Genomic DNA, 20,443 nt, shown 5'->3' on the forward strand with positions numbered 1-20,443 from the left:
CCTTAAGATACTAGATCTAGGTAGTAACCAACGGCCGCTAGTAGTTACTAGATCTAGTTTAAGGAAGAAGAATCGGCTCTATAAGGGAGTAGGATTATAAACTATAACAAGGTTAAGGTTAAGGCCTACCTAACCTAGAGTAACAAATCTCGAGGCAAAGCTCTAGTAGGAATCATAAAGAACTCGAATCCTCGAACTAGGTCTAGTATATAGGCATTAAGAGTACGAGCCGAGGCCGCTAAAGCTATACGATAAGAACTCGAAGAGGAGATCCGGTAGGAAGAACTCGGTTAGTAGAAGGTAGAGATAATTAGAGACGCCGGTTCTAGGGCTAGTAGAAGCTAGTTAACGGTAGTATTAGGGGAGACTCTTAGAAGAAGGACGCCTAAGCCTCGAGCTAAGTTAAGGCCTACGCCCTCGGAACAGCCGGTAGGGCCTATTAATATCCTATTCGTATAGTATAGACGGCTATAGAATACAAAGACGATAAGGATTGATAACTACGTCCGATAGTACGGTACTAGAGATAGGCCCGTTACTAAGGAGGAGGGAGTGACCTATTAGATTGATCAAATCCTTTAGACTACGTTTCTAAACGTTAATACCCGGGACTAGTTTCGGTATAGTCGCTAGTTTAAAACTGCCTTGTTTAGGAGAGTAGCAAATACCCCTAATCTATAGTCTAAGCTTACTACCGTCCGTAAGTTAGCTAGCTAAGAAGGGACTGAAGTCCGTACGAGTCATGTCGCTACCTATAAAGACGAGGAAGAAGGCGCTAATAAAGAAGTCTTTCGGGATGATTATTAAGCTCGCTTTATAGGTGTGTTCTTAACGATATTATGTAGTAAGGATGCTATCCCTACCGCCGAGTTGTACGAAAACATTGAAAAAATCGGTCTCTCTAGTATACTAGACGATTTTGTAATAGTACCTAGCCCTTAGGTAGTTACTAAGCTTAGGACTAGTAAAGGTCAGACTCGAGCCTTACTTAACGAGGGATCTAAAGCCAATATTATTAGCCCGAGGATAGTATATAAGTTTAGCTTGCCTATCGTACCTAGCGCCTACTTGTCCTTTCGAGGAGCGGGTAGAAGAGCGAAGTTTAAGGGGGTAATTTCAAAGCTTAATACTTAGGTATTTAGTATATACTACTAGATCGACATGTTTGTCTCCGCTAATCTAGATTTACCTACGATCCTTAGCCGCCCTTAGTATAGGAAGGTACGACTAATAGGCCGTAACTATAACGATAGATTATAGGAGGGAATAATTACTAGTAGGAAAGGTAAAAGTACAATAATTACGGCTATTATAGACACTAATAAGTATAAGACTCTTTAAGAACTTCTTTAGTCCTCGAAAAAAGCGAACGCGGGTTAATTTACGGTAGTTAACCCGCTATAAGCATTAGAAGTCCGGTTTTTAAAGCAAGTCCGCCTTTCGAGTCTAGTTAGGGAAACCTTAGCAAATATATTAGGGGCGAAGTATTTAAACAATACGGCGTATTAATATTAATAGGAAGGTGAAGCTATTATATTATTACGGGTAGTCGAAATACGACACAATCGAAAGCCCTTATCGAGGCTATTCTAACGACCTATAACGTAGGCTACTACCCCTAGAATTAAGGGAGTTCTACCTTATTCAAGTTAGACAGCTTGAAGTTCTCTTCACCCTATTTCTTTAGCTCTATAGCCCTAAACGCCGCGGAGGTGCCTAGCTACATTAGGTAACTCCTAGGCAATAGTAGCCTAGGCTACGGCACTACCGGCGCCTACGGCTCTATAGGCGAAGCTCCCCTAAGACAACTAGTAGCAACTTATAGAGGACGTAAAAAGTATAGAGACTAACGATTAGCTCCTATACCGGTCTCTATAGGTAATGATTACTTAGCTACGTACGGCGCTAGTCCTATCGTATTACCGAGGGTAATAAGAAATGAGGACGACGTCTTAGGCGATTAATAAGGCCACCCGGAGTTAATACCCCTATAGCTAGGCATCGGTCGCGGCTTCGATACTAGGCCCCCGCCTAACGTACGATATAGTTATAATCCGTATTGTAGTAAAGGACGACTAGGCCGAAGTGGCGAAGCTATCGAACAAGGAGCTTACCTAGCGAATCAATTAACTAGGGGTAGTCGTAGTGAACTAATAGTCTAACGGCACTCTATAGATCTATACTAGCTCTACTACTACTAGGAGGCACCTAGAGGCATAGCTATAGTAGGTATCTAAGGTTACGGTATTAGCGAAGGTCTTAATAAAGTAATTCACGATCCTAGTCCACGACATACCTAAGGAGTTCGACCTAACTAACTAAGGTCACCTACGTACTCTCTAAGAGGACAACCCGGTCACTCTTAACTCTCTAATCTAGAAGGCGACCTAGCTCTATAGGAAATGGCTAGAAGGTAAGAAGGCCTCGGCGCTAATAGTATAGCTATAAGACGCGAAAGCGGCGGATCTAGCGATAGAACAAGGCCTAATCTAGTAATATAGCCTTAAGATAGTAGAAAAGCACTCCTTATCCTTCCGTGTCCTCTAATACTTCAAATGCTAATAGTATAGACACCAAACCTATACGTATATAAACAAGTAGGCCTACTCGAACTATATAGGAGACTATATGTCTAGGGACTATATATCGGCTACGAGGCGGTACGCAAACTGTCCGGGGCACTACCTATCGTATAGTACGGAATGCCTATAGCGGAAACTAGCGAAAAACAAGGCAATCACAAACAGAACCGTCGCCCTAAGGTTCTACGGCGACCGTAAGGCTAGTCTATACCGGAACTAGCTAGCGGCGGTCGGGTATAAGCGCCCTAGGGCCGAGGACAATATAAAGGATATATAACCTAGGGCGTACGGGAGGCTACGTACTCTACTAGTTACGGCGAGGGAATCTAACTAGGCCCGGCTCCCCTTTAGTATATAACTAATACGCGTAGACTAGGACGCGCTAGGTAATAGGACATAGGACATTATAGAGGAAATGATTGTCGATAACGATAACTAGCCTCGATACGCTTAGTACTATCTAGTACAACGTTAACTATAGCAAGGATATAGTATAGAACCATTTCCTATACGAGGCGGACCCGTACGTCTACTACGTCCTAGTAATCTAGGAGCTATAGATTAACCCGTACTATAAGAGACTAACGACCTACAAGTTACTAGGCTATACGATATACCTACGAAGCGACGGTAGACCCCGTACGTACTTCTATATTAGTAAGGATATACTAGAATCCGAATAGGAGGTAGTATACTACGTAGACGAAGAAGGCGGGGGAGATATTACCTCCCTCTACGTAGGTAGTACTTAGATACACAATATATATATATAACCGCTAGCCTCGAGGTCTAGCCGCGACCTTAGGGTCTATAGACACCTAGACAGTACGCTTAAGAGACAAGGCTACTATATTGTAGTAGGAGACTTTAATATATACTACCCTTCCTAGGAAAGCCTTATATAGCCGCACCCTATAGCCGACGAAGTAATCGACTTGATAGCGAGCAACGTAATTGCCCTTAATACCCCGAAGGACCTAGGCACCTAGAAGAGAGGGGGACTCTAAGGCACGAGCGACCTCTCCTAGATCTCGGATAGCTACTACTACACGGTAACCTACTATAGGATCGAACATAAACTCGAGGCGTCGTTAGACTATATACTAGTCAGGACCTCTATTACGATATAGATATAATATATACTAGCGAGAACCCCTAAGCTAAACTAGGGAAAGGTCCCCTAGGCTAACATCTAGGTATACCTCGACGACTCCGAGAGGCTAGTCTAGATCGCGTAGTAGTAATATAATAGTAAAGACGAGATAGACGAGGTAGTCTAAGGGTTAATAGACGAATTAGGAAAAGCGACCTTACTCTACGTCCCGCTTACCTAACTAACGACATAGTCTAAACTATACTAGACGCTAAAGTATACTACGACGGTAAGAGAAGTAAGGAGAGCCCGCCGGGTATAGACGAGTAGCTATAGCGAGGAGGCCTAGAACGTATATAGGGAGGCATACTAATAGAAGAAAGCTACGATACGGAGGGAGAAAGTAGTCGGCTAGAGAGCTATAGTAGAAGAAATCGCCGACAAGCTAGCGAGGATATAGAAGCTAGCGAAATAGGCCCGATAGGACCCTATATAGGGCCCCTCCTTCTCTATCCTAGCGCTATAATCGCCTAGTAGCCCGGTTAGCGACCCCGAGGCTAAGGCGCGTCTACTAGCTAGCAAGTTCTTCCCGCCCCTAGTCGAGGCTAATCTAAGCGATATAAACAGCTCTACTCCCCTAGCCCCTAGTATAGCGGTCTAATAGAATGTGTCCGAGGGAGAAGTTGCCGCTATACTTAGGAAGTTACCGGCGAAGAAAGCCCCGGGGCCGGATAGGATCCTAAACGAACTACTAAAGAAGTGTAGAGATCAACTAGCCCTAGTAGTCGTAGCGATCTTCAACGCCTATCTATAGACCGGATACTACCTAACGGCATTCAAATAATCGACGATAGTAGTCCTACGTAAGCCGTAGAAGGAAGACTATACGTAGGTAAAGTCGTACCGCCTAATTACGCTCCTTAATACTTTTAGGAAGGCGCTTAAGAAGCTAGTTATAACGAGACTCTCCGAGGCGGTAGAGGAGTACTCCCTACTCCCGGACACCTAGATAGGTACGCGCCTATAGCGGTCGATACTATCCGCGATAGAACTTATCACCTCTTAGGTAAAGGCTATCTAGTATAGGAATAGGGACAAGGTGGTATCCTTACTTAGTCTAGACATATCGGGAGCCTTTGACTACGTGTTATACCCGCGGCTACTCTATATCCTAAGGTCGAAAGGACTCTCTAAGTGGCTTATTAACTTCGTACGGTCCTACCTCTAAAACCGTAGCACGTCGATCCTAGTCGGTCAGTACAAAAGCCTAATCCTAAGTAGTCTATACTAGAATCCCGTAAGGCTTAACGCTAGTACCTATCCTATTCCTCTTCTTTATAGCGACGCTACTCCTAGCCCTAGAATCCTAGAACACCGCTCCGAGCGGCTTCGTAGACGACACGAACATCCTAGCGTAGTCTTCCTCGACTAAGGAGAACTATAGGCTACTAGAAGAGAAGTATAAGATCTACGAAGACTAGGCTAGGAGGTATAGGGCTCGGTTTGCCCTAGAAAAGTACAATCTAATACACTTTACGCGCCGGCTACGGTTCTATAATATATATACTTCTATCTAGATATAGGGGTATACGACTAACCCGGCAAATCAGCTTAGGATCCTCGGACTATAGGTAGACCCGGCGCTATAGTAGAGGAAGCACGTATAGGCAATATTACGGAAAGCTAAACAGAATATAGTATTATACTAGAGGCTTACTACGTCTATATAGGGGGCGGACTTTCGGTAGTCACGACTTCTATATACGGCTATTATACGGCTAGTCCTTACCTATAGTAGCTAAGTGTAGTCCTTAGGCGAGAGGGCCTACCTATTAAAGGGACTCGTCGCGCCGTTAGCGAAGATCTAAAACTAATGCCTAAGGAAGGTTACCGGGGCATATAACTCGATACTTATAAGGATACTTAAGTACGAGACCGCTATACCGCCGATCGACCTATATATCTAGGGACTACGGACCTCCTAATTAGGCAAGTCGGCATAGTACCTAGTATAGAAGGTTATTACTAGTATAGTCGTAAGGGCCCGCGAATCAGTACTAGCGTATAAGGGCATTCGACCCGGAAACGAGCCGAAATACCGGGTAAGGGACGAATAGCTAGTAATATAATAGGAAGGTAAGAAATTGTTTATAGAGTAACTATAGAAGGAAAGGTAGAACAACTAGGTTATAGGACATAGTAGACGCCCTTAGCTAGCGGGACAACCTAAGGAATAGTTAGCTACGAAATCCGCGGTTAAGTACCCCCCGAAGCTTATCTACTACCGCCTTACGAGGGTATAGAGTAGTATAGTAACCTAACTACGAAGCGAATATATCGGCCTCTAGGGGTACCTATTATAGAGGAAGGTTCTAGAATATACGAATACTAGCTACCCCTACGGCTATCGCTCCTAGAATATACGGTACGTACTCCTCGTCTATCCGAGGTAGTCGCTAGGAAGGGGGGAGTAGATAGTAAAGGCGAGGAACCGGACGATTAGGGTACTTCTTAATAACGTTAAGGACCTACGGCGTATTACGAACTAGATACTAGAGAAGGGCTAGCTAGAACAGTACCGCCTATTAGGAGTAGTATAGGAAGAGAGGACACGGCGTAGCGCGACGAGACCGGCTAGGAGCGGGTGCTAACGGGGTAGTATCACGTTAGAAGTGTGGGAAGTTATTGTACGGGCTCATATAGGGTGTTTCAAAAGCAGGTTGTGTATTGCATGTGTCTATCTAGAATGGACAAGTGTTGCTCTTGAAGAGGCTGCAGGTGACTAATCAGTCACCTGATTCTTAGCGTACGTGGCCTCAAGTTTTGATGATGGGATGTTGCCCATGTGCACGCTCGGATCGCGACACACCCCCTCAGCTCGTGCGCTGGAGTGAATGAGCTGATTCCCATGTGATCGCGTGCACCCTGTCATAACTACCCCCCCTATCTATGGCAGTGACGTCAGGCCCTCGGTGTTGCTGCTGCTGCAGTGAGGGTAAGTCAGCTGTTTCAAGTGAAGTGAGGTGAGCTTTGTACCCCTTCCCTCATTCCTCACTTTCACTGCTGCCATTGTTACCTATATAATAAAGCATAGAATGTGTGACTGTTGCCGGTGAGATGGCTCAGGTGATGGTCCCGTTGCACGGACTTTCACTTGAGTGTGCAATCATCTCACCCACCGGCAAACATCAGAGGTCCTGAGTTCAATCCAGGGGTAGCCTTAGTCCTATCGTATGCTTAAACATATATTGTCGTCCGCTCAACTTATTGAATTGTCCGATAATTGCTCTGTGCCAAGTTATTTCGCTCCGGCGAATGGTGAGAGAGCTCGCTCTGCCCCTGGGGAGTATGAGATACTAGTCAGTGGCGCAATGCACTGGGCTGTCTACGACAGAGCTTGCACCATGTGAGGTGTAATGGGGCTCCAATGGGTAACACCGGAGCAACGGTATCGGAAAGTTGAAAAGGCACCTTCGGGGTGCCTTGCTTTCTGCACTTTTAAAGGTCCATCACCTCAGGGTGGTGACACCTTTTTGTTTTGGGCAAGTGTGTGCTATGTGTGAGGTGCGAAAGCAGCGGATGATGTGGTGACAAGGTGGTAGTGTTGTAGCTAGCAGCAAGTTGGAGGCGTTTCTCGCTTTCTGATTGGACGCGCTGCTGCTGGTGACAGGGGTGTTTCTCGCCCTTGCGCTGTTAGCCAATGGGAGTCCGAGAAACACCTGTTGATGATGGTGCCAGGGCCGCACCGGTGAATGGTGGATGCTTTGCCCTGGCTTCGTTGTCGTCTACAGCATTGGTGGCTGCTGGTGGCCGTGTTTTGCGCCTGCTGGCGCTTCTAGAGAGGTGTCCGTAAAGATGAAGCCGTTCGGTGTTCGTTTCGAGATGAGGTGAGGCCGCTGCTGCGGGCTTCTCAGGCGTCTGTTGGCCCGTTACCTCCTGATGCGGCTGCAGAGGGCACTGAGGTGCGTGGGTCCACGCCTTCCTCAGCCATATTGAGCAGCTTGACGAAGTGCTTGTGCTTCTGTGGTGGAAGCAGCTTGGTCAGCCCGTCTGCAGGCATGTCGTTGGTGCTGAGATACTTGATCTCAATGTCTCCGCGCTGGTCTCGCTGTCGGAGCCAGTGGTGGTGGATGTCAACGTGGCGTAGCTTCGTGTCAAGCTTTTGCCCTTGTTGGTTGACAAGGCGGATGGTCTGCGTGTTGTCGCAGTACAAGTGGGTGCGCTGATTGAACTGAAGGTGTATCTCAGCGAAGACTCGTTCCCACTGTATGAGCTCTGAGGCGGCTTGCGAAAGCCCGAGTAGCTCAGCCTCTGTTGAGGACTTGGTGACAGTGATTTGTTTAGATGCCTTATAATCCACTGGTCCACCGAACAGCATGAAGACCCAGCCATTTGAGCTGGTCCTGTCATTATTCATGCCGTAGGACGCGTCCGATGCTCCAAAGAACTCGTGGTTGCTACCGAGGTGCTCTGGTTGGCTGTGAAGGCCAGTGATGTGTTTGCTGGCGCCATATACAAGGCAGAGGTTCTTGGTCTCCAGGAGATAGCGCAAGCACTGATCTGCAAGCTTGAGGTGTGTCTCAGTTGGCTTGGTCAGATACTGCGATAGCATAGACAAGGAAAAGGCGATGTCAGGCCGCGTGTGTGTGGCGGCGAAGTTGAGGGATCCTATACGTTGTTGGTACGCAAGGATGGCGATAGAGGTGGGTTGATGACCCTCTGGAACGGTCCAATCAAGGTGTTGATCTACTGGCACTGTCGTTTTGCGTGCATTCGTGGATATGCTGAATTTGGCGGCTAGCTTCTCAATGTAGTCTTCTTGAGAGAGCCACAGCAAGCGCTTGTTTCTGTCGCGCGTAACCTTGATTCCTAGGAACCAGGAGAGATCACCGAGCTCGTGCATCTCGTACTTGGCAAGCAGCCGCTGCTTGATGTTGGCAGCATGGGCCTTGTGCTTGCGGTGGTAGAGCATAACCAGGTCGTCAACGTAAAAGAAGAACATAACCTTGTTGTCATGGTAGATGCATTCGGAGTCCGACAGGGGTACTAGTCCAAGGGAGGCCAGCGTCTCGGTTAGGGAGTTGTACCACAATAAAGGGGACTCCTTCAGACCGTAGAGGGCCTTGACCAGCTTGAGGGCGTGTCCATGGGATGGCCTGTCGATTCCAGGAGGTGGTTGCAGATACATGGTGTATGGCAGGTCCGAGTTCAGGAAGGCGTTGACAACATCGAATTGTTCGGCTTCTAGGTCGAAGCTCGCGGCCATAGCACAGCAGAGGCGGAACATGCTTGCTGGCAGTGTGGCGGCGTATGTGTCTAAGTGTGTTCCTTGCAAATCGCCTCTTGCGCATAGCCTAGCCTTGAAGCTCTTCAGCATGCCGTGCTCGTCCAGTTTGTATTTGTACACCCACTTGAGCGGCAGTAGTGGCTGAAGTCCCTCCTCTTGCTGAGCATCCTGATCCTTCTCTTCCTTTGTTGCCCATCTGAATGTGCCTGTTGCCAGGGCTTTGGCAAACTCCTTGGCCATAGCTTCGATCCACTGTTGGGAGAAGCGGTGTTTCATAGCGGCTCGGTAGTTAGAAGGTTCGGGCGGAAGGTCATCGCGGTGCATAGAGGTAGTGGTGTTGACACGCCTTAGAGGGCTGTTGCCTCTTCGTGTAGGGCTTCGATCGCTCTTGTCGCGATAGGCGCGTGTTCTGGGTCGTATGCCGGACATCTGGCCGATGATTACATTAGCGACCATGATCTGGTGCAGTGCATGGTGGAAGTAGGCCGTTCGTAGGCGCTTTCCATTCTCTGTGACTGCATAGTTGGACTCCTCTGGTGTGTAGAGCTCTGGCTCTAGGGGGAAGAGTGGTGTGTTGGACGCGTTGTGTGTTAACGCGTCTTCTGGTGGTGTGAATGTGAATGGATATGGCTCGCGATCAGGGTCCGTGTTGCCCATGATCTCCTCACGGTCTTCTGCGGTGAGGGCATCCATTATCTGCTGCTGCAGGGTATCGTAGTAGTCAGTGGTGTTGGGTGCTGACTGCTGTGTGTTGTCTTGAGTCACGTGATCTGTTACGTGCTCGATTTGCCGGTCTTTTTGGTTATATGTTGCTGACTCGCGGTGTTGCGGCCAGTGTGGTTCTTGCCCAAGGAGCTTTTGGTGGGCGTCTCGAGGTTGTTGGGTGTGCGGCTGCTGAGCCTGTTCTTCCACCCCCTCGGCCTGTGCTGTGTCTTGCTCGTGATGAGCGACATACAGGTCGTAGTATTGTTCAGGCTCTTCAGCCGGTTCCGCTGTTGCGATGTTCTCGACAGGGGTCGTGTACCCTGCTGTCAGGCGTGATGGGTCATAGAACGTGGTCTCATCGAAGAGGACGTCCTTGACTCGCATAACCCAATCTTTTGATGGGTCCCATACGCGGTAGATGTTAGTGGAGTCGTATCCCACAAGGTAGCCTATGAGCGCTCTCTCTTGGAGTTTCTCGCTCTTGCCAGGCTGATCTGGTCCATGGATGAACACGTATGCAAGGGAGCCATACACCACCATGTGACCCACGTTCGGAATTCGTCCTGTTGCCAATTCGAATGGGGTCTTCCAGCCCTTTGACTGGATAGGGGATCGCCAGAGGATGTACGCCGCTGCTGCAGTGCATTCTGGCCAAAGCTTTTCCGGCAATCGTGCGTGGATGCGAATGGTTCTGCTCATGGTGATGATCAGAGCTCCAGCTCTTTCTGCTGGGTCCTGCGCAGGCGCGTATTCCGCGGTTGCGTGCCATTCAATCTTGTTGTTGTTGATGACTGAGCGAAACACCTTCCCAATGGCGGGCTCGTTGTCGCTGTAGAAGCATACGAACCTGCGACCAATGAAGTTGATGAAGCTCAGCAGGCTGTTGAAGCAAGCCAACACCGATTGCTGATCCCTGTTCTTGATGGTGAACTGGAAGTGTCCATGGGTATCCAGATCGTAGAAGTGGACGAGGTACCTGTCACCGTTGTAGGCGACAGTGAATTCTGCCAAGTCCATGGCCATGTGGCCGTATGGGGTCATCACCCTGATGGGCTGAGACCGATTGTGCACCTTGTGAGCTTTGCTAAGCCCACATGCTCTGCAATGTGCAGTGAGGGGTGCGCTTGGACCATCGTTAATGATCACCCCCTCAACTCTGAGCGGCAACTGCTTGATGCGTTCAGCGCCAATGTGACCAAAGATTTGATGCCACTGGCGGCCAGAGAGCTTTCGGTGTTTGATGGGGGTCCTGCTGGACGTAGCTGCACCTTGAGTGCCCCCAGTGCTGTTCATGACTGCGAGAACGGTGCGATCACCATCCTCTTGAGCAGTTGGAGATGCTGCGCTGTTGGCAGGTTCATCGCCGATGTTTGCACCCCTGCCAATAGTGCTGATGAACTGCGCGTTGCGCATCTTTTCAGTGACCTTCGGCAGTACTAGGCCCTCTTTTGTAGGCCATTGGTAAATGATGGGTGACTTAGGTGGTGTGACCACCTTGAAGAAAGGGATTGTACCAGTAGGGCGGTGTAGGTCCATCAATTTAGTGTCGTTGTGCCACATTGAATTGCTGCGTCCGTGCCACCAGAGTCCGGCTCTTTCCATGCGTGTGTGAGAGATGACGTTCACATGAAAGCCTGGGCAGTAAGCCACATCCAGCAAGGTGAATGAATGGCCCCCAATTGACATATGAACGCGCCCTAACGCTGCAATTGGAAAGGTGGTTGTTCCAGCCTGGATTTCTGAGGTGGTGAGGCGCTCTGCAATGAACTCTACACCCTCCTGGTCATGATGATTGATCACATGAGTGTCTGAACAGTTATCATACACCCAGCAATCCCTGAAGTTGACGCTCAACTTGCTAATTGAGCTAGAAAGAACAGTAAGGCCAACAAAGCCCTTATCGCTTGGTGATGCCTTCTTCGCATCAGCAATAGCCTTGTCACGTTCCTGGTCCTTGCGATTGTTGCGATTCAACACGCCAAGCAGACGCTCGCCGTCGTCGCTCAAGCAGTAGTTGATGAAGTTTTTCCAGTACTTCTTCCACTGCTCTGAGCGCTGATCCTTTGCTGGGCGCTTGTCGGGGTTGATCACATCGCATGAGAACAGGCCCTTGTGACAGGTGTCCTTGGGCTCGCCGGTGATGTTCCAGCAGCCGCTTGGCCTGTTGTTGTCCTTGTCTTTGTTCTTGTCGCCGCGGCTGCTGCCACGACCCTTGTCACCGCGGCTGTTGCCACGGTTGTCACCACGGCTGCTGCCACGGTCACCCTCCTTTTGACCAGCACCTGTGGGTGCTGTTTCATCCTCTGCTTCTGCTGAGGTTTCTCCGGAGAAGGTTGCGAAGACTGATCGACCGTTGGTTGTTGCTGGTGCGGTGTCGCGTATCCATTCGAGGTAACGCTCAGTAAGCTTTTGTAGTGACATTTTGTCACGCTTCCACTCGTTGTATAGAGAAGCACCGTAGGCTGGAGCCTGCTTCTGCTGAATAGCAAGTAGGAAGTGTCTACTAAGGTCGTCGTACTCGGCGTGGTTGCACTTAAGCATCTTGGTCTGCAAAACTAACCAGTCTGAGCACCAGTCATCGATTCTGCGTGCGCTAGCCTTCTGAAGCCTAGACAGCTCAAGCGTGAGCTGCCGCTTACGCAGCATATCGTCTGGACCATACTGATCCTTGAGAGCCTGGTATTTCGCTCTGAGGGTGTTCTGGCCGTGCATTAGCTCTTGCCCTAGCTCTGTCGTCGTACGGATGAGGTAGGTAATGAGCTTTGATCGCGCAGCAGCAAAGATGTCGTACATCCGTTGCCTTCGGTCTGCGTCTGTTTGTCGTAGCTTGATGAGATCTCTTGATGTAGCGTCTCCTGCCGTGTACGCTTGTTGGATTTCCTCAAACGTCAAGTGAGTAGGCTCTGTTAGCTCGTTACTCAGTTGGTGAGGATCCACATACTTCCAGACATTCAAAGACTCTGCGTAGAGCTCTAGCTGACGGTCAAACTTGTCCCATTGGTCATGGCTCTTCAGAACCACGGTACCCTGAGGTAGGGCACCGGTAGTCACCGGCGTCTCGGTAGTGGCCATAACTGCAAAATGGGTTGTAGGCTGGTGAAAGTTCCACGCGGGTTCACTAGGCCTAGGGGATACTACTGCACTGGTTGTAGCAGTAGTGCTGTGACGATGCAAACTCTGCTTTGGGGCTTCCTTGTCGCAGCGAATGTTAGTGAGCGCTAACCGGGCTCATAACTATCACGTTAGAAGTGTGGGAAGTTATTGTACGGGCTCATATAGGGTGTTTCAAAAGCAGGTTGTGTATTGCATGTGTCTATCTAGAATGGACAAGTGTTGCTCTTGAAGAGGCTGCAGGTGACTAATCAGTCACCTGATTCTTAGCGTACGTGGCCTCAAGTTTTGATGATGGGATGTTGCCCATGTGCACGCTCGGATCGCGACAGGTAGTAATATAGACTACGTATATTTAGAGGGAAAGCTAATCTAGATAAGGAGAAGTCGGGGGCGGGAAAGGTTTTCACCTATTCGGGTTTTCCTTTATATATAACAATAGATATATACCTATATAGGCCGAATGGGGTCCTAGAACAGGGGAATAACAAATCTATCTATCTATTTAAGAGTAACATTAATCGATAGAGCGTAATTAGTAGATACAACACCTTCAATATCAACTTGATAGCTATGAAATTGACTGAATACGACTCAATCCAATATTGAGGTAGAAACACCTTGGGCCGTGCGACAGAGGGGACCGTGCAGCAGGTGGGGAAGACTTCTACTCCTTCGGCGATACATCCCCCTCCAGCCTGTCCACCTTGCTTCCACGCCGCAAGTAATCACAACAACCAACGTCCAGCGCACACATCAAAGCTTATCACCCCTCTTTCCATACCCGACTGGCCAGCATCATCACGGAAGCTAGTGATTGTCCTGTGTTACGGTTTGATTCGTGGAGAACCCACGACCACTCATTTAGCGAAACGGAGCACTAGGGACAGCGACGGAGCTGCTCTTTTTTGGTTCGACCGGTCTGCTCGGACAGATCAGAGTGCTCGGTGATCAGTCTGCTCAGTCTGCTCAGTCTGATCAGTTACGCTAAGACATGGCACTATATAGACGACGCTTCTTTACGAGTAGATAGAAGCCTCGTGCTCAACTCATTTTAAGTATACACCATATACTGTTTGGGACCACTACCTTCTCAACGAGTCAGAGACATCACTGCAAAGATCCAAGCCCGGTCGGGATCACGTACAGCGGTTCCTAACATCCTGCTCTCCGGCGTTGACTGCTGGATCCAGTATTCTTCTCGAACAGCGCGGGAATCCGGCTGGCGAAGCATGGACGGAGGATGTGGCGAATTCGGGGTTCAGCTCCGGAATGTGCAACGCCATTAACGGTCAAATGTCTGTTAGCAGAGTACTGATTAGGCAGTACGCACGAAATACGATGTATAAGCGGCGGGGATAGTCCGTATAGGTACGGAGAACAATGATGGATTGGGTGTGCTTGCGAGGACGTTTTTGGGGTGAGCACGTTTCGGTGGAAGTGGCATGGCTTGTAGGTTTGGACACTGCAGTTCTTGGCTGCATGTTCTCGACGATGTATTTACTTCTTGCAACGAACATAATATGGTCAAACTGTACTACTGACCACAAGAACATTTCTTCTTCAATCGAACGCTCGCCGATAAGTATCTGTACTCATTATTTGCAGCCAGCTGCTCGATACGTCCCGGTCGCGGGAGCGCACGACTCTCCACAACAACAGCGGCCATCATTAACGAGTCCTCTGGACTCAAGAACACTTCGCATTCGCCGTGTAGTGAGAGGTCATCCCCAGTCATGCTGTTACCTGAGTCGCTGTGGCTACTGTCGTGCGTGTCAAGGCAAGCACTGAAACACTCTGTCTTGTGCGCGCTACAGGCAGCCTGCGGGTCGAGCCATGCGCAGCATACCACCTTTGGCGTATCAGCATCGCGACAAGGCCTGACGACGAGCCAAGGCCAGTTCCATCCACTGGTGTGGATATCCACAAGAAGGTCTCCGTGGGCTGCGTCTGCGTCGACAGACCCGAGCAGCCTGTCATTTGCGGTGATTCTCTTCACCTTGCCCTCTTGCACACAATGATGTGCGTAAGGAGTATAAAGATGCTCCCCGCCTTCTGTGTCACTGGCCTTATTGCACCGAAACGCGGAAAGATGTGATGTCGAGTGTAGCGCCTCCATCGGACGGGACCTCTGCTAGCGAAATGAACGCCGCGTTCGCCATTGATGATAATGTTCTGAGCCCTGTCTGGCTCTCCCCAGGTATACGAGATGGCCGCGTATGGTGGTGCATCATGGATGGAACAGACTTGGAGCTCGAAGACTAGTCCGATCTGTGTGTGTAATCTCCAGGAAATGTAGCAGCCGGATCTGTTGGTTCGGCGAGCGGAGCGGCTGATGCTCGAATTGCTTCAGACTGTCGACATGGCTCCTTTGGTGGAGGTAGGCGCGCCGCTGCACCGCTCTCGATGCTGGCGGCTTGACAGCGTCATCACGCTTCTTCGGCATTAATTGCTGACCCTGTACGGCGGGTGGTGGTGACTTTTGAGACTCCGGCGATACGATGGTTGGTGCGAAGACGTGAAAGTGTTTCGAGAGGAAGGAAGCATCCAGATCTCCCCGACCGGCAAGCGAACTGTGGCTGGACCCCAAAAGTGGGTCGGGTGTGGCATCTGAAGCATCTCAACATTCACACTCTTTGCACTTCCATACCGTAGTCCTATTCTATACTCCCGGCGATACCCTTCACCATGTGAACACGATGGTTCTGCAAGCCGGCTACCCCAACACAACCGGCTTCCGCAAAGTCACAAAAGCCACCATCCTCATCAAGAAGAAACCCGGCATGAGCGATGTCGACTTCATCTCCCACTACAACCACGTTCACGCTCAACTCGCCGCTCCCGTGGTCGAGAAGCATGACATCATAACCTACAGCCTGGTACGTGGACCTCGAACCTTAGCTAGCGTAGAGCCCCAACGTGTCCTTCCCATGGCAGCAAGAAGCCCTGCTGAGACATCGCCTCCATAGTCCTACTGCCTCGACCGCGACCGTAAGATAATGCCCGACATGCTCCGCGGGAAAGCACAAATGGCAGATTACGATGCGATTTGTATCTTTGTGTTTCCGGATTATAAGGCTTTTGCGAAGTTCATGTCTGATCCTGCGAGTAAGGCGTTGGCGCCGGATCATGAGAATTTCATGGTGGAGAGTGAGATGAGGATGATGGTGGGGGATGAGTACATGGTGATTGAGGATGGGAAGATGGTTGTGAAGGAGTGATGGGTAAGTGAGGGTAGGTGTATCGACAGAGCTTGGGTGGATAGGAGGTAGAGTGGGTTGGGCGTAAGTGTAGATTGTATTGCTTTTCTGGGAGTTGTAAAGTACAGCTGTTGGCGCGGAGGGTCAGACGTAGCCTGGAAACTGTCAGTACTTGGTATGCAAGGAGTCTTGTGAGAAGTGCTTACCTTTGCGGCCTCCGGTGAAGAACATCTTGACGATGAAGACCTGCAGACCAGCCATCGCAACCATGAGTCCACCCTCCATTAAGTTCAGGTTGAAGATCCTCTTCTCCGTGCTCCTGACTGTGCTGAAGTTGCGGTTCTCTCGGGTGCGGAAGTACTTCTGTTGTCTTGTCAATGTCGAGACTTGCCCGGACATCTTCAATAGTGTCTCTTCCACTTCGCCCAACTGCTCGGTGCTCGCGCCTGCTTTTTGTGGGAGGTTCGCTCGTGGTTCGTTCTCGACCTAGTCGTTGTGTCAGATGTGTGTGCTTGTTCCCATATGGCATGATCTCTAGTGATGTGCATACCGAGATCTCAAAATCCACAATCTTGTCCGCAAAGGTCGACATCGAGTTGTCGAAGCAGAATCTGTACTCTCCAGTCTGCTCTGCTGTGAAGACATAGTCGCCTTGCCTCTCTTTCATGCCGCTTAGCACGATCTTCTCCTTGCCGGGCTCCTTTCCTGGTCCGTATACGTGGTAGTCGACTGTAACCAACTGTCAGCATGCCCAATGCCCGTTTCGCGCCTGCCCATGATCTTACTGTCGAAGTCACCACCACTCTGCACGGCAAAGTAGAATGCGATCTTGGAACCCGCCTTATCCACATTCGCATAGAAACACTCTTTCTCGTTCGGGTGCATCTTGTATGTGAGGGCTGTCGCATTGGTGCAAGCTGTCAGGAGCCCAAGTAGGGCCAGCAGGGAGTTGAGGCCCATCATTGTGGTGCAAATCGGGAATGTTCTGTTGTCGGGGAGAAGTATAAGAGTCAAACCAGAAGGAGAGTCGTTACAGCATCAATTCGTGAAGAGGATGATCTGGAACTTGACACGCACGCGATCTTTCCAACAGGGAGATCTCGCGGATTGCTCAGGGTTCTGCGCCACTAGCCATTCGGTTAGAACCGGAGCCAGCTGGCGGCTGCATATGCACAGATGGTGAATGGTTCACAAGACATCAACAAGCACTAAAATTTCTTGCTTGGACTACATGATACTGCATATCAAGCTCGCGGTTGAATTGTCTGAATACAGGGGAAGTTTGACAATATGGCAGGGCGACAAAACAGAAGGCAAGCACAACTATTGTGAAGATGCTTCTCACTGATCTAAGAACACCACAGATGGCCCAATCGAGCTGCCATATTCACGCATCAGTACTACGAATGCATGAATTACATGTACCTCATGTGTCTACGAGAGACACCTTGATGAGAACATCTGATCTTTCGGACGTGGTCTTCGTCAGCCATGGATCTTGTCAGAGTGGATTCGTGTTCAACAGATCCGTGCCCGAGCCAGTGGACAAGAATTCTCCGCCTTCGCTCTTTGCTATAACATACATCCACACTCTTTGGAATCTCTGAGGAGCAGCGAAATGACAATGTCAGACATGACAGCGATGTCAGTCATCCTTGGGACGCCACTGCCCCAATACAAGAGAATGATCAAGGCTACGTTTCACGAAGCCATAATTGCAGCGAAGCTGCTGAATTACAAAAATGTGCTGTATGGGCCTGTGAGACCCATAAACTAAGCGTAGCGACGGGGTGGAGCTCTGTCACCACAGCCCCTCAACCTTAATATCTGCACGCAGCCTTGAGAAACATAAGCTGACTGGTCAACTTCCGAGACTAAGCTAGCTAAGGTACGTGCGTGCAGACGATGCGTACAGAAATAAATCAAGCTACCGTTATGTCTCGGTTTCTATACGTAGCTTACAGTATTTAGATACTAATTGTTCCTATACGTAGTAGCGGTAGGTCGGTTATCGAGGTAATAATTAGAGACCGATTTATTCCTATACGTACCGCTTAGTAGTAGTTACTAGTTTATTTCTATAAAGTACTTCACTACCGAGCGGGCTACACTACCGAGCGGGCCACTTTTGCTAAGAACTGTACTACTTCTATAGAGATAGCTATATAACTACTATTATAGCGTGTATTATCTTTAAACGAGGCTAAACTAACCTTAGCTATCTAGACTACAAAACGCGACGCGATAATTACGAATCGACTTGCTATAAAGGTATACGACGCGTCTCGAACTATACTAGGGTATCGATTAAATAGACGACCTCCTCGGGGTGACTACGAGCCTAATTCGAAGAAGCTTATAGAGCTAGAAGAGAGGGTCATACTTAAGTATATACTCGAGCTAGATCTTATAGGTTTCCCGTGATTAAAGGCTAGTATACGAGTAATAGCCGATTTATTACTATAAGAGAAGGGTCTTAAGCCCGCTAGTCTTAATTAGACAGACAGGTTTATTAGGCGGTATCGTGAGCTAAAGGTTCGTATAATACGTAGATACGATCGTTAGCGAGCCCTAATAGAAGATCTAGACGTTATTAAGAAGTGGTTCTTACTTATACGTAATATAAAGGAGAAGTATAGCATCCTTAACTAGGACACCTATAACTTTAACGAGACAGGGTTTATAATAGGTGTTATTACGTCTTAGAGCGTCGTTACGGGTTTAGAAAGGCGTAGTAGAAAGAGGGAGGTCGTTCAATAGGGTAATAGAGAGGGAGTAGAGAGATAGCGTATTAGATAGCTCTTATATAAAGCGAGATTAGTAAGCTACGGAAGTCTAACGAGGCCCTTATATAGCAGAAAGCACGAAAGCGCAAGTACATTCAGTCTAGAGGGTCTCTAACCTTCGATAAGGCGTCGCAATTAATACCTCTAGAGGATACTAGGAGGTAGGAAGTGAGTAGAGAGTCGCTAGATAGTGTTTGGCTAGTACTAAGGCTACGACGCTATAAGCGATATAGCGAGTCGGGGCATAACGTACGTACCTATTAAGTAGACTCGCTAGATAGTAAAGAATCTGAAGAGGAATTGTCCTCCTAGTAACGATTCTATAGGATATCGTCGTATTTAGATACCGTCGTAATTAAAGTAGAAGTAGTATAGTTCTTAGTAAAAGTAGCCCGCTCGGTAGTATAGCCCGCTCGGTAGTAAAGTACGTTATATAGAGTCTTTAATAGTATCAAATATTACGTTATTAACAGAGCAGGTTTTTATACGGGCTTATATAGGGTGTTTTGATAGTAGACTATATACTATATATATCTTTCTAGGATAGATAAGTATTACTCTTAAAGAGGCTATAGGTAACTAATTAGTTATATAATTCTTAGCGTACGTAGCCTTAAGTTTTAAGAATAGACTATTACCTACATATACGCTTAGATCGTAATATACCCCCTTAGCTCGTACGCTAGAGTAAATAAGCTAATCCTATATAATTGTTAGGGCGAGAGCCTAGCCTATAAGATATAAGAGTGAAAGCGAGAATGTAGGTACGAAGTGTAGATATAAAGGGTATAGTATAAATGCTACATAAAACGAAAGACGAAGAAAGTAAGAGAGGCCTAGGGAAGGCTAGATATTTATACGCGACCCTCGCGAGTACGTGTCCCCGTATTAATAGGGCTAACCCGTACGAAGCCGCGCTTAGTAGCTTTGCTCAAAACCTTATTCCAACCTGCCCTACGTTCCGAGTCTTCTACGTACTTCTTCTAGGGTCTAGCGTAGTCGCGGGTACTTGCGGGAGTGCCGTAAGTTATATAGTTACGAGCCGAAGTGAATCTGTTAAGGTTTAGTAGAGTAGTAAATTTAGAGGGCTAGGTCCCGTAGTAAATATTACGGGGTATATAATTCTTAGCGCTTATATACTAAGCTAGACTTTCACTTCTTTACGACTTCTAAGCACTCTAAGGCTCTTCTGTCCCTACCTTCTATACACTCTATAGGGAGACTATAACAATAATTACGTATACTCTATTATTACTACTCTCTCTATCTATAGTAGTAACGTTAGGCCCTCGGTATTACTACTACATTTATAAGGGAGCCGTTCTTAATATAGGGCAAATAACAAAGTTATTAGATAGGCTATCTAAGAGGAGTACGAGGTATAGAAAGTTGATATATAAGCCGAGGCATACGGGCCGGCCCGTACCGAGTCACGTGACCGACTGCCATTTACTAGACGTCCACCTAGGCCCGTAATACCGGCCCGTAACACTACCCCCCCTCTAAAAAATCGGCCTGTCCTTAGTACTATTCTTCCTTACGACGTAGGCCTATACGAAGGTCGTATCGTCCTCTAGATTATCCGCCTTATTATCTATTGCTTTGTTATCTATTACTTCGTCTTCTATAATGTCGTCTTTGTCGTTACTCGTTAAGTCGTCTATCGCTACGCTCTTACG

At 48.3% G+C, this 20,443-nt stretch overlaps 2 protein-coding genes across 2 annotated transcripts; one reads left to right on the top strand and one right to left on the bottom strand.

Moving 5' to 3' along the window:
- Positions 1 to 15,477: 15,477 nt before the first annotated feature.
- CLAFUR5_06804 (Dehydratase aurZ) lies at positions 15,478 to 15,999 on the top strand (the record flags this gene model as incomplete). The annotated part of the gene is made up of 2 exons (XM_047905952.1): positions 15,478 to 15,657; positions 15,748 to 15,999. The coding sequence occupies 2 exons, from the start codon at positions 15,478 to 15,480 to the stop codon at positions 15,997 to 15,999; spliced, it is 432 nt and encodes a 143-aa protein (XP_047763310.1).
- Positions 16,000 to 16,122: 123 nt separating this feature from the next.
- CLAFUR5_06805 (uncharacterized protein) lies at positions 16,123 to 16,941 on the bottom strand (the record flags this gene model as incomplete). The annotated part of the gene is made up of 4 exons (XM_047905953.1): positions 16,123 to 16,133; positions 16,185 to 16,464; positions 16,529 to 16,707; positions 16,764 to 16,941. 4 exons carry the CDS (start codon positions 16,939 to 16,941, stop codon positions 16,123 to 16,125), a joined length of 648 nt encoding a protein of 215 aa, XP_047763311.1.
- Positions 16,942 to 20,443: the final 3,502 nt, after the last annotated feature.

This window comes from Fulvia fulva, chromosome 6 (genome assembly GCF_020509005.1).
Source record: "Fulvia fulva chromosome 6, complete sequence".
In the NCBI taxonomy this organism is placed as follows: Eukaryota; Fungi; Ascomycota; class Dothideomycetes; order Mycosphaerellales; family Mycosphaerellaceae; genus Fulvia; species Fulvia fulva.